Consider the following 13,411-nt stretch of genomic DNA (forward strand, 5'->3'; position numbering starts at 1 on the left):
ACTCATTCGTGTTGCTCAAATGGGTCATCTTCAGCTTGGAAAATGTTTTTTTTTTTGAGATGGGCCAATACATATTTTGAGTAGTTCTATGTACAGTACAGGCCAAACGTTTGGACACACCTTATCATTTCAATGCCTTTCTTTATTTTCATGACTACCGTATTTCCTTGAATAGCCGCTGGGGCGCTAATTAATTTCAAACCTCTTCTCACTCCTGCGCTTATTCAAGGAATGCGGTAAAAGTAAGCAGGCGCTAATACTTTTAAAACCTCCTCTCACCCCTGCGCTTACCAATGGTATGCAGTTGGAAAAAAAAACAAATTAATTAAAAAAAATGTAATTAATAAAAAAAATATTTTGCGGCCCGGTACCGGGGCCGCGGCCCGGTGGTTGAGGACCACTGCTCTACAAAATGTCATTGCGCCCGCCTTTACACCATGTTATCTACGTGCCGGCCGGACATATGCATTTTGCTGCCCCTCGTATGAGATCGCAAGTCATACTTGCTCAACAGCCATACCAATTACACTGAAGGTTGTGATATAAACAACTTTAACACGCTTAATAATATGCGCCACAATGTGAACCCTAACCAAACAAGAATAACAAACACATTTCTGGAGAACATCGGCTCTGTAACATTATAAACGCAACATAACAATTATCCAGAATGCCATGCATCCATGACTCTTGGCTATATTATACACGCGCCAACAACACCGCCCACCTCAACCAACGCACGGAGGGGGGGAGGGTTGGTGCTAGTGGGGTTTGTAAGAGTCATGGATGCATGGCATTCTGGGTAATTGTTATGTTGCGTTTATGTGTCACAGAACCGATGTTCTCCCGAAATGTGTTTGTCAATCTTGTTTGGTGTGGGTTCACAGAGTGTGGCACATATTAGTAAGAGTTTTAAAGTTGTTTTATATCACAACCTTAAGTGTGATCTGTATGGCTGTTGAACAAGACCCCTGGTTTACACATAGTACAAGCAAGAAAAACCTCCTCTGCCATTTTAAAAATGACGACAGGGGAAGCGTCACTCGTGACGTCACAAATTTTACCCGGCGGTAATAGTAAGCATGCGCTAATAATTTTGGGAAGCAAGTTTGACCCGGCAGTAATTCAAGGCAGGCGCATATTACATGCCCGGCGGCAATTCAACGAAATACGGTATTAATACTGTAGATCGTCACTAAAGGCATCAAAGCTATGAATGATCACATGTGGAGTTATGTACTTAATCTTTTCACACACTCTTGATGAGCCTCAAGAGGTAGTAGTCACCTGAAATGGTTTTCACGTCACAGGTGTACTCGAAGCTCATCGAGAGAATACCAAGAGTGTGCAAAGCAGTAATCAGAGCAATGGGTGGCTATTTTGAAAACTAGAATATAAAACATGTTTTCAGTTATTTCACCTCTTTTTGTTAAGTACATAACTCTACATGTGTTCATTCATAGTTTTGAAGCCTTTGCTGCTCCCAATCTGTGGAACACTCTCCCTGACCACCTGAGGGCACCTCAGACTGTGGATGCTTTTAAAAAAAGCTTAAAAACTCTTCTTTTAAAAAAAAGCCTTTTTATAGACTTGCATGCTGGTTCTAGCTATTGGGCTGTTTCTAGTTTTATATTTGATTTATTTGTCTTATCTTTTTATTATTATTATTATTACTATTTTTTTACACTGTGGCACTTTGAGGTTGTTTGCTCAACGTAAAGTTATTTTTTTTACAAATAAAATCTATTATTATTATTATTATTCAGTGACAATCTACAATGTATATAGTCATGAAAATAAAGAAAACCCAATTGAATGAAAAGTTCTGTCCAAACGTTTGGCCTGCACTGTACGTGTGATCAAAAAAAGACATTTATTTTGAGAGTGAAAACAAGTTGATAGTACTGATTCTGGGATATGACTTGGAAGATGTCCTACTTGGCAATATTTTCACTAAACATGTTAGACAGGAAGCTAATTATATACGGGACATATGGAGCATGTCATCATCATCATTGGCTTTTTATGCACACTGGCCTTTATGAATGTATGCTTAATTAAATTAAAATGATGTTGAGAATTACACAGCTCAATGTGAGCATAAGCCTGATATTGTGTTTCACATACAGTAGGATAAGAATCCATATGCCCCATTTGTCGCGGTTTGGGGGGGTCTACTTCAGCCACGAGTGTCAAGTACTGTATTTTTCGGAGTATAAGTCGCACCTGCCGAAAATGCATAATAAAGAAGGAAAAAAAACATATATAAGTCATACTGGAGTATAATTCGCATTTTTTGGGGAAATTTATTTGATAAAACCCAATACCAAGAATAGACATTTGAAAGGCAATTTAAAATAAAAAAAGAATAATGAACAACAGGCTGAATAAGTGTACGTTATATGACGCACTAATAACCATCTGAGAAGGTGCCTGGTATGTTAACATAACATATTATGGTAAGAGTCATTCAAATAACTATAACATACAGAACATGCTATACGTCTACCGAACAATCTGTCACTCCTAATCGATAAATCCCATGAAATCTTATACGTCTAGTCTCTTACGTGAATGAGCTAAATAATATTATTTGATATTTTACGGTAATGTGTTTAGAATTTCACACATAAGTTGCTCCTAATTATAAGTCGCGGCCCTGGCCAAACTATGAAAAACACTGCAACTTATAGTCCGAAAAATACGGTCTCTTAAAATGCATTGAGTGGCAATTCCAACTTTGACCATAGTTCCATCATTTTCAGCAGACCTCTTCTTCTCACAGCAAACCCACCCAGAAAAGGGACCATATAAATCCGTTCCTTACTTTAAGGTCTGGTGGTTAAATTCAGATTCATCAGTGGTTTGGTCAAATATAAAAAAAAACCCAACAAAAACAGTTTGAAAAGTCTTTCAAAATATGATTGGTGAGTGCATACTTTCCAATGTATTTAAAAAAGCAATATAAAACATAGAAATAGAAAAGATAGAGTCATGTCTAATATTATATTTATCTAGCACTTTGGCCTCGGCAGAGAGATGCTGATAAGGCTTTATCAGTCGGGTCGTGAGCCATCAACCAGCAAATAAAAAGACAATCTCTTGACATAAAACATACATTTTATATGGGTGATCAAAGCCTGTGCACCTGATATTCATAATATTTAAAGACACAAAAGCAGCTGGCGACAGAACATTACTCCCGCGAGCACTTGTGGGAACGTAAGTGTCCCGTGAGGAAACCAGCCTGTGTGGTGATGCACGTACTATCAAATGTATTTGCCAAGGCACACAGGACAAGTGTACTAAGGAAACTTTAGACAACCGTTAACGGTTCAGGTCGGGGCCTTTTTTTCGGCAAGCATAAAAAAGGTTATATTTGTGGCTAAATCAGTCTGTTGCGTTCTTATAAAATGTTTTCTCTATTTGCCATAAAATTTCTTGTTGAGCAAGAAAATGAGCAGGTTTACATTGATGGTCGCCCTGTCGAAGAGCTTCATCACCGCCACGCCTTCGTACTGCAGCTGGAGGAGATCCTGGGGGCGAGAGAAGAAGTGAGAAACGCACAATGACTATTCAGAAGCGAAGTTCTCCAGATAATCTGCAAAGGTTGAATAAAAGCAACTGAACTCTGTTGAAGATGTTTCATCCAAAAGCATTCTTCAGTTCTAAAGTTCATGTGTAAAGCTCCCCTGGGCATGGTCACAATAAAGTAGGACTGTCAAAATCGCCATTTGATTTGCGATTATTAATATTTTATACATAAAAATGCGAAAATAACAAGTGAAAGAAAGCATGTAATATTGCTACGGGGTTTGTTCTCCCGGGATGCAAAAAGACTAATCTGGACCAGGCGTGAAGGTAGGAACATTTTTAATGAATAACTATTAAAATAGGAACACATAAGCGTATTTTTCGGGTATTACTCCCAAGGATGCATTTATTCAGGTATTATTAGCCATTTTTTACGTGTAGTTTAGAAGTTGTGTTTAAATAACTGTCATTTTGAGTGTGCTAATTATACTGTCATATTGAGTAAACAAATTAACTTGTGTCTTTGGAAACCTTACAAAAGAAAATGTTTCTAGTAAAACTCACAAATATACATTTCTTCACGCACTATTAGACATTTTTCATGTGTAATTAAGGATTTATGATTAAATAACTGTCATATTGAGTGTGGCAGTTATACAGTCCATCCATTTTCTACCGCTTATTCCCTTTTGGGGTCGCGGGGGGCGCTGGCGCCTATCTCAGCTATAATCGGGCGGAAGGCAGGGTACACCCTGGACAAGTCGCCACCTCATCGCAGGGCCAACACAGATAGACAGACAACATTCACACTCACATTCACACACTAGGGACCATTTAGTGTTGTCAATCAACCTATCCCCAGGTGCATGTCTTTGGAGGTGGGAGGAAGCCGGAGTACCCGGACGGAACCAACACAGTCACGGGGAGAACATGCAAACTCCACACAGAAGGATCCAGAGCCCGGGATTGAACCCAGGACGACTCAGGACCTTCGTATTGTGAGGCACATGCACTAACCACTGTTCCATCGTGCTACCCTACAGTGCAGATGTTCTCCCAAAATGCGTTTTGTCATTCTTGTTTGGTGTGGCTTCACAGTGTGGTGTTTATTTGTAACTGTGTTAAAGTTGTTTATACAGCCACCCTCAGTGTGACCCGTATGGCTGTTGACCAAGTATGTCTTACAGTCACTTGCGTGTGTCCGTAGAGGCCGCTTACTACATTTTATTGGGCCGGCAATATATATATATATATATATATATATATTAGGGCTGGGCAACGATTAAAAATTTTAATCCAAGTTAATCGCACTATTTCTCCGATTAATCACGATTAACTGCATTGTATACGCAAAGCCCAATAATGAATTCAAAAGTAGTGTGTAGTGCACATTTATTGGAATATTCTCCCACATGAACAAAAGCGCCAAAACATTTGTTGTGCAAACACAATTTAAATCAGTCCTTGTTAAACAGCAGCAGTTAAATAGCATATTTTATGAAAATCAACTCAAAAAATGTAAATACAAACATTTAAGCTTATTGCCACTGCCAGGGTATTTAAGTTATCCTGTTTGTTATTGAAAATAAATATAATCTACATACAAATCTCTGAGCCACAATCATAACATCTTAACAGACAATTTCTGAGGTAACAGCAGAAACATTTTTTTTTATCAGGGATCTTATGTTTAAAAAACCTATATTATAGGTAGTGGGCTGTTTTAGGGAATTTTTGATCAAATTATCCGTAGTAGCAATATTAATAATGTTGTGTTTATTCTGTTTAGTGCACTTAAAATAATTATGACCATATCTAGGAATTGATATGATGGGAATTTTCCGATTGTTTGCTTGGTGCTTTGATAAACGCAACGCATCATATACATGGTACTATATTGTGATGTTATGAGCCAGGGAAAAAAAGAACTACCCTACCCAGCATGCAACAGGAGTGACGAGCATGCGCGGTAGCCCGGTATAGGTTGTGTCGCCATGACGGCATCTTGTATGTTGTGATATGCACGCTCTGAAAGCAAACGTTAAGAACTCAGCCAACACTCCTCGTCTGCATTATTCATAAATAGACAGACAACACATATACTCCGCTGCTTCACAGGCCGCTGGATGTAGCCGGCAAAGTATTACCATGCTAGCTAGCCGGTCTAGCAAGCACGCGTCATTCAGTCCAAAACGGCCCGATCTATCCACATTCAGAATTGTCTGGCGGTCGTAAGTGATCCCGGAGTGACCACGCTGTAAGCCAGCCATGAAATTTGCAGAATTGTCCGGTACTTTTGCCGAATGTTCCATCTTTACCAAGAGCCCCTCGACGCCGAAGCCCATCCGGGCGACGGCATCTTGTTAAGAACAGGCGTTAACAAAATAAAGGCATGTAAACAACATACGCAAATGTGCGATAAAATAATTGTCGGCATTAATTTGCCCAACCCTAATATATATATATATATATATATATATATATATATATATATATATATATATAAGGCTGGGCGATATATCGATATATACGATATATCGCGGGTTTGTCTCCGTGCGATATAGAAAATGACTATATCGTAATATTCGAGTATACGTTTTCACGCAGGACTTTTAGCTGCGGGCGTACACTCCAGGCTCTCCTCGCTCATTCCCGTGTTTCGTTCCCGCAGACAAGCAGGCGCACATTCTTACATACGTCACAAACTGTCACGTCACACCTCACATACACGCCCTCGCAGGGCAGAGAGGTAGCGGCGTGGCTAACGTTAGCTGCTAACGTAGCCGTACGAGAGAATGAAGGTGCGGATCTGGTAACAAATGAAGGAAAACTTAATTCCCAATAAAAACAGCAGGGTTTCCATTGTCTGGCGGTGGTTCGGCTTCAAGTGGGAATATGTCGAACAGACAACCGTAATTTGTCAAGTGTGGGGGGGAAAGCGTTGCTATAAAAAGTAGCATTACTGCTAATATGTAGCATTGTTTGTAAAGTCACTCGCTAGAGTATGAATAAAATTTCATAACCGTAGTAACATACCACATAGTGAAGGACGAATACTATTTGATTACTTATTATGCAGCTAATTTTTATTTGACACTTAAAATTTATATGTTATGGAAATGGCTTGAATGTTTGTGCCATTGCTTAATAACTTTATTAAATACACTTTTGGTTAATTGACTTAGTTGTGATTTCCCTCTCTGCATAAAAGTTTAAAAGTAGCATATATTATTGCAGTATGAATATACACATAGAATCATCATACTGCTGTGATTATATGCATCGAGTGTTCATTAAAGGCCAGGGCAAAATATCGTAATATATATCGTATATCGCGATTTGGCCTAAAAATAAGGCAATATCCCCCAGCCCTAATATTTATATATATATATATACACATATATATATATATATATGTATAATCAAAATAAACGCTTGCACAATGTCATGCATTACCAGAATTTCTTTCCTAAGCGCATTCACTTCCGTTCCCATAGCAACACATTTCCGACTTCCGGCAACAATTGCGTGTTGCTGCTTATGGAAACAAACGCGAGTGTGTTCTAATCATGGCAGACTTGGTAACAGACAACTAAGACAACTATTTTTGGACAAATGAGGATTCACAACCTTATATTTTTTTACCTGAATATACCGAGGACAAACTGCTGCTTATAAAAGCGAGCGCCAAGAAGAGGATGAAACGTTGGAGCAGACGGAAGCTGAGAGAGTGCGGCATGGTCACACTGCAAATATAAAACCTTTGAGCCAAGCTATGCCGAATTAATGGAGTGCCCAAATCAACAGGAAACGTCCACGGCCAGCTTGACCAAACAGACAACTGTCCATTGAGTGTGTCACTTCTAATATTGATCATGGTACATGCAGCACATCATGCGTGTTAATACAAATACATACAGCAGACCTGGGCAATTATTTTAAATCGAGGGCCAAATTTAGAGAAAGAAATGTGTCTGGGGGGCCGGTATATCTATTTTTAGGAACACTAATACAAAAACCTCAAAATAATGTCTGATTGATTGCTAAAAACGTTATGACAGACCGCCTTAAAAACGGAATGGAATTTCAACTTCTTTTACTGAATGAGACACCCAGAATGTACGTGAAAATAAAGCATGTGCGATTTACAATCTTAACTATTACCGATAAAACACTGCATATTGACATATGCACGTCACACACCCTCTCGATTGACATATTTTACAATCAAGTGAAACGCAAGAAAAATACAACAAACACAACGAAATATGAACGCGAAGGGTAAAAAAACCCTCTTATAATCTGATTTATCACTAAACTTTAGAACTTTGTTGTACAAATCTCCTTCCGCGTCTGTCCCTGACACCCGAATTTCAGGCTGTGGTGAAATTACCTTTTACATTTGACCCATACCCTTGCTCCACCCCCGGAGAATTGAGGGGAGCAGTGAACAGCAGTGGTGGCCGCGTTCGGGAATCATTTTGGTGATTGATGTTTTGCTGAGTATATGCAAAAGCACATATTCCAACCATTGGAATACTTTGTTTAGTTGAAGACTTATGGTCATTAGAAAACATGACTGCACATCATAATGGCAGCTACACTTTCCATCTTAAAGATCTAAACAAATATTTTGGGAATGTCCGGCGGGCCGCGTTGAAAAAGTTAACGGGCCGCATGTGGCCCCCGGGCCTTAATTTGCCCAGGTCTGACATACACCGTCGAGCTAGCTGTGGTCAAACAAAACATGAAATGTGGGCTAATACTTTACAGATACTATAATATTATTGTTCATGTTTTTCAGTCAGTACAGATTGGAATTATATCACATTGTGTTGGGCATTACAAACTCAAAAGCCATTCAACTACTGACGCAAACGCTAGCTTACGTCTAACACCGAAGCATACCGTCACAAGACTATGTGTTAGTATGCTAGAAAAACAGTTCCTGTGTGTTAGCTCTTAAAATAAAGTCACTAAAGCTTGTTTATTGTACAGGTTACGAAACGTCAATGAAGTATTGTCGGCAGTTTTTCAATGCATTTTAAAAGGGACTTAAAGGCGGAACGGATTGATAACATTAGCTGCATTACTAGCCACCTAGAACGAGCTGATTACTACAAATTTTAATGCAAAAAAACCCAAAAACAACTTTTATTTTCTTGTCTCTCATAAGGATTGTGAAAGAAAAAGAAAGACAAATAAAATAAAACATAAAATGGACTCACAAACATAAACTTAACTCAAATATATATTGAATACCTTAAAGCAGACCTGGGCACTCTGCGCCCTTTGTGCGTCCCTGTCCGACCCGTGTGAGACCAAATATAAATTACAAAATACATTTAAAAAGGTATCTATTTTGAGTGTGCAATACAACTGTGCTGCTTTTATTGTGAAAACTGTTATTTAAGGGCGTATGTCCGTGTGTAACCTGTGAGTGAAGGTGCACAGCGACAAGTGATGCCCGCTTACCCCTGAGACGTCAGCTCACGCTAAAAAAATAAAAGTTGATGACGAATGCAGTGTTTTCAACCAGACATGGACTGCCAAGTATTTCTTTACAGAAATGAAAGGTAAAACTGTGTGCTTAATTTTTGGTACACAGGTTGCTGTGTTTAAAGAATATAATGTGAATCGGCACTACACGACGAAACACGATGAAAAATACCGGAATCTGTCTGATGAAGAGTGCGCAAGGGAGGCTGATGCGTTGATGGTAAAACTGCAAACCCAACAAGGACTTTTTGCCAAATTTCATACCCCCAGATATGCAGCCGTCAGGACAAGTTTCATAATTTCTCACAAAATCGCCAGAAAAAGTAAGGCGTTTTTTGACGGAGAGTTTATTAAGGAGTGCTTATTGGACTCTGTTGCGCTGATATGCCCAAAGAAGAGGGGCGCATTTGACAACGTGTCACTCTCCCGACGCACTGTAACGAGGCGTGTTGAGACCATCGCTGGAAACTTGGAGCTTCAGCTGAAGAACAGAACGGCCGACTTTGACTGATTTTCGCTGGCGTTGGATGAGAGATGCGATGTACGTGACACCGCCCAGCTGCTCATCTTCTTACGTGGGATATCTACTGACTTTTAAATCACGGAGTAGCTGGCAGCCATGCAGTCAATTAAAGAGACAACCACAGGTAATGACTTGTTCACATAGGTAAATGCGTGTTTGGACATGTTAAGACTGAAATAGGACAAGCTGGCAGGTGTGACAACAGATGGTTGTCCAAATCTGAAGGGGAAAAATGTTGGACTTTTAAAGAGGATGCAGGATAAAGTGATAGAAATTGACATTTTTGCATTGACATTAGGAAGTGTTGTGTAAAACAGTGTTAAAAATAAAACCATCAAAAGCGATCTGCTTTTGTATAAAGTAAGGTTAGGTTAAATGAAATAATAATAATAATAATAATTATTATTATTATTAATTATCTTACGGTATTTTAAAAATAATTTGAGCAAAATTTAATTGAAAAATTGCCGGTGTGGTCCTCCAGGAGTGCTTGGGTTGCTCATGCGGCCCTTTGTAAAAATGAATTGCCCACCCCTGCCTTAAAGTGTTTAGGTTTCTTTCCAGTTTAGAAAAACGAGGTCGGACGTTGTCTTTTTGTTCATTGCCATCACATGAGCGCTACATTCTCGCTCGTTCGTCCGTGTTGATGGGCTCAAATTGCCATCCTATTTGAAGCTGAAATATTCCTATAATGAGACATTTGGCTTTGTAGTCATATTTTCCCTCCTAATTTTTGTTCCTTTGCGGCGAGTATGGAGGCTGCCTGTAAGTGCTGCCTTTGTGTAAAGCTGGCGCCTCGCTCTAGTCTCCTCTCATCGAGACAAAGATTGTGTATGACTGAAAAGAGGGCTCACTGCGTTTAGTTAATTCTACTGTTGAATAAATGCGCTCGGGTGCTGAGAGTGAGGCACCGAGTCAAACGTATTTCTTCCTGTTTGAAGCGAGTAATAAAAAAAAAATTCTGATTGGCAAACATGTCTGTCACTCAAATGCTGGTGACGACGAAGGAGAAAAAAAACAAACACTTATTACAACCTCGATTGCAATTTGATGTAAATTAAACATGCAGCCCTACAATTGGGTTGTTGTTACTGTTGCATGGCGTGGCTGGTCGACAACCATGCTGCATAACAAAAGATTATTCACCCTACTAGTGGCAAAACAGCTCATTAGTGGACGCTCTTCCCATGGAATGAGACTGTCCCCACGTTAACGTTTTTAGATGTAAACCAGGAGTCCCCAAACTTTTTGACCCAGGGGCCGCATTGGGTTAAAATAATTTTGCCTGGGGCCAGGCTGTTTTTATTTATACATATATATACATATATATATATATATATATATATATATATATATATATATATATATATATATATATATGCATATATATATATACATATATATATACATATATATATATATATATATATATATATATATATATATATATATATATATATATATATATATATATATATATATATATATATATACATATATACATATATATATATATATATAAAATGGATCATGGTACATGCAGCTAAGATATATATGTATATATATATAAATAAATAAAAACAGCCTGGCCCCAGGCAAAATTATTTTAACCCAATGCGGCCCCCGGGTCAAAAAGTTTGGGGACTCCTGGTTTACATCTAAAAACGTTAACGTGGGGACAGTCTCATATATATATAAGGTTGCAGACCTCCATCCAGCTGGACTTCCCAAATAGTAAAACAGTCCTGAATCCAGATGGTGATCCATATCATCCCCAATATATACTCACATGTTCCTTATCCTTTCTTGAAAGTTCTCCGCCCATTAGTTATGTTTCTAACTAACTAACTAACTAACTAACTAACTAACTAACTGAAATTATTTTAGAACATCCTGGCGGAGGAAATAACCCCGATGTGACCATCCTCAGGGTAAACACCTACTTAAAACACATTTTTTAGAACTGAAGAAGCCCTTTGGATGATAGATGCACCGTCTTCCTTTACATAACTCAATGACCATACACTGTATCTCTGTACTATGTCAACCAACATACAATATATGTAACATATACACAAGCAAACCTGGTATTCTAACTGTAATGTCTCCAAGTGTACCCCCATCAACTTGGCCTTCACTTCAAAAACTCCAACTGTCTCGGACGGAGAGATCTCAAAAATGACATTCTTGAACCTGTGATGAGAGAAACACACGGGAAGGAGTTGATACGGTAACATTTAGAAAAGCAGTCCCTGAAATATTTCTAACCTGCCTTTAAATTAGTCAGTATTGGTATCGGTCCGATACTTGCTATACTTACTGGATTGAATATTGTAAACAAATAATCCAAAGACCCAAACTATAGCCTAAATGGTCCGTCCAACATTACGTAACATGCCATAAACAAAGATGCAGCAGCTACTACTAACTGTAGCTATCTAGCACATTTGATTTATATCACTGCTTCTCAAAAAGTTGGGCAATTAATGCTCGAACAATACAAAGACTGCAAGATACGTAAGGAGCAGGGCTCAAATTAATCTGACCACAAAGGATGAAGAAGTACAGGTAGCCCCTAAATATGGTTGATAATGAAGCTACAGTTTATAAGAATAAGCTCTTTATTTGGCAAAAGTGTCAGTCAATATTTGGCTTGGTGCATAGAGCTAATAAAACAACAAATTATTTTGAACAGTTTTTAAATCCATCCATCCTTTAATCTATCCATCTATCTGTCTATCTATCTATCTATCTATCTATCTATCTATCTATCTATCTATCTATCTATCTATCTATCTAGCTATCTATCTATCTAACAATCCATTTTTGACCGATTGTCCCTTTTGGTGTCGCATGGGCGCTGGAGCCTATCTCAGCTGCATTCGGGCGGAAGGTGTTGTACACCCTGGACGAGTCGCCAACTCATCACAGGGCCAACACAGATAGACAGATTAGAAAGGATAAATGAAATATCCTGGGGCGTGACAGAAAGTAATTGTGAACCACTGGTTTCTACACAGAAACCTCAAGACCACAGGTTTTGATACCTGTGGTCTTGAGGTTCAACTTCCTCAAGGCCTGGGGGCCAAACATGGCTATCTACATCATTGTATAATGCCAAAGAAAGCCTGGAAATAATATGCGTCAATAAAGTACTTTTTTTTTCATACTAAATGTATTCGTTCTTTCCAATTTGACAGAAAAATTACATGTACTGCATGCAATTCCATATACAGTATTTTAAACTTTAATATTGTCTATAATAATACAGTAGACATTTTATTATCATGCATTCCAAAAAATTATTTGTAAAAAAAACAACTTTAATATCTACTTGACTTATGATCAAAGCAAGTTATCCATCAGGTTGTACACTGTAGAAATGATGGTAGATCTTAAGGTAAAAAACTTTTACCATAACAAACTGTGGTACAGCTTTTCTATTTACAGTGATACAACGTAAAAACTACAACTAAAGATTTTATGGTAGAAACCTGGAAGCTCAGTAGCCACAATTCTAATGTAAAATTTTTTTTTTTTCATTTACAGTAATATGCTGTGCTGTAATATTCTATAAAAAAAACTGTCAATTTTGAAGGTAACATTCTGGCACCTGAACTAAATTTTTGTTTAACAGTGTACCTAAATATTTCAATAATCATAAAAATGACAATAACAATAAGAACCCAATGCCTATTATAAGCAATTCAAAATCATGAGGTAAATCCTGACACATGTCAATAAATATATTTTTCACTGTATTAAGCAGCCGTCTGATGGCAACCATAATTGTGAAATAATAAGGAGTTTTAAACACCTGCTCTAACCATGAATAGAAGACAAAACTTTCTGAGG

General features: G+C 38.2%; 1 protein-coding gene across 1 annotated transcript in view; it reads right to left on the minus strand.

The window, feature by feature from the left end:
• The window catches only part of iqgap1 (IQ motif containing GTPase activating protein 1), a 115,899-nt gene continuing 102,488 nt past the window's right edge, over positions 1-13,411 (minus strand). The window contains exons 36-37 of the mRNA XM_061887740.1: positions 11,641-11,749; positions 1-3,536 (exon numbers count right to left, since the gene is read on the minus strand). Of these exons, the coding sequence (XP_061743724.1) occupies positions 3,423-3,536; positions 11,641-11,749 (223 nt within the window). The 3' untranslated portion in view covers positions 1-3,422. The remainder of the gene's footprint in view (positions 3,537-11,640; positions 11,750-13,411) is intronic.

Source organism: Nerophis ophidion, linkage group LG25 (genome assembly GCF_033978795.1).
Source record: "Nerophis ophidion isolate RoL-2023_Sa linkage group LG25, RoL_Noph_v1.0, whole genome shotgun sequence".
Lineage (NCBI taxonomy): Eukaryota > Metazoa > Chordata > Actinopteri > Syngnathiformes > Syngnathidae > Nerophis > Nerophis ophidion.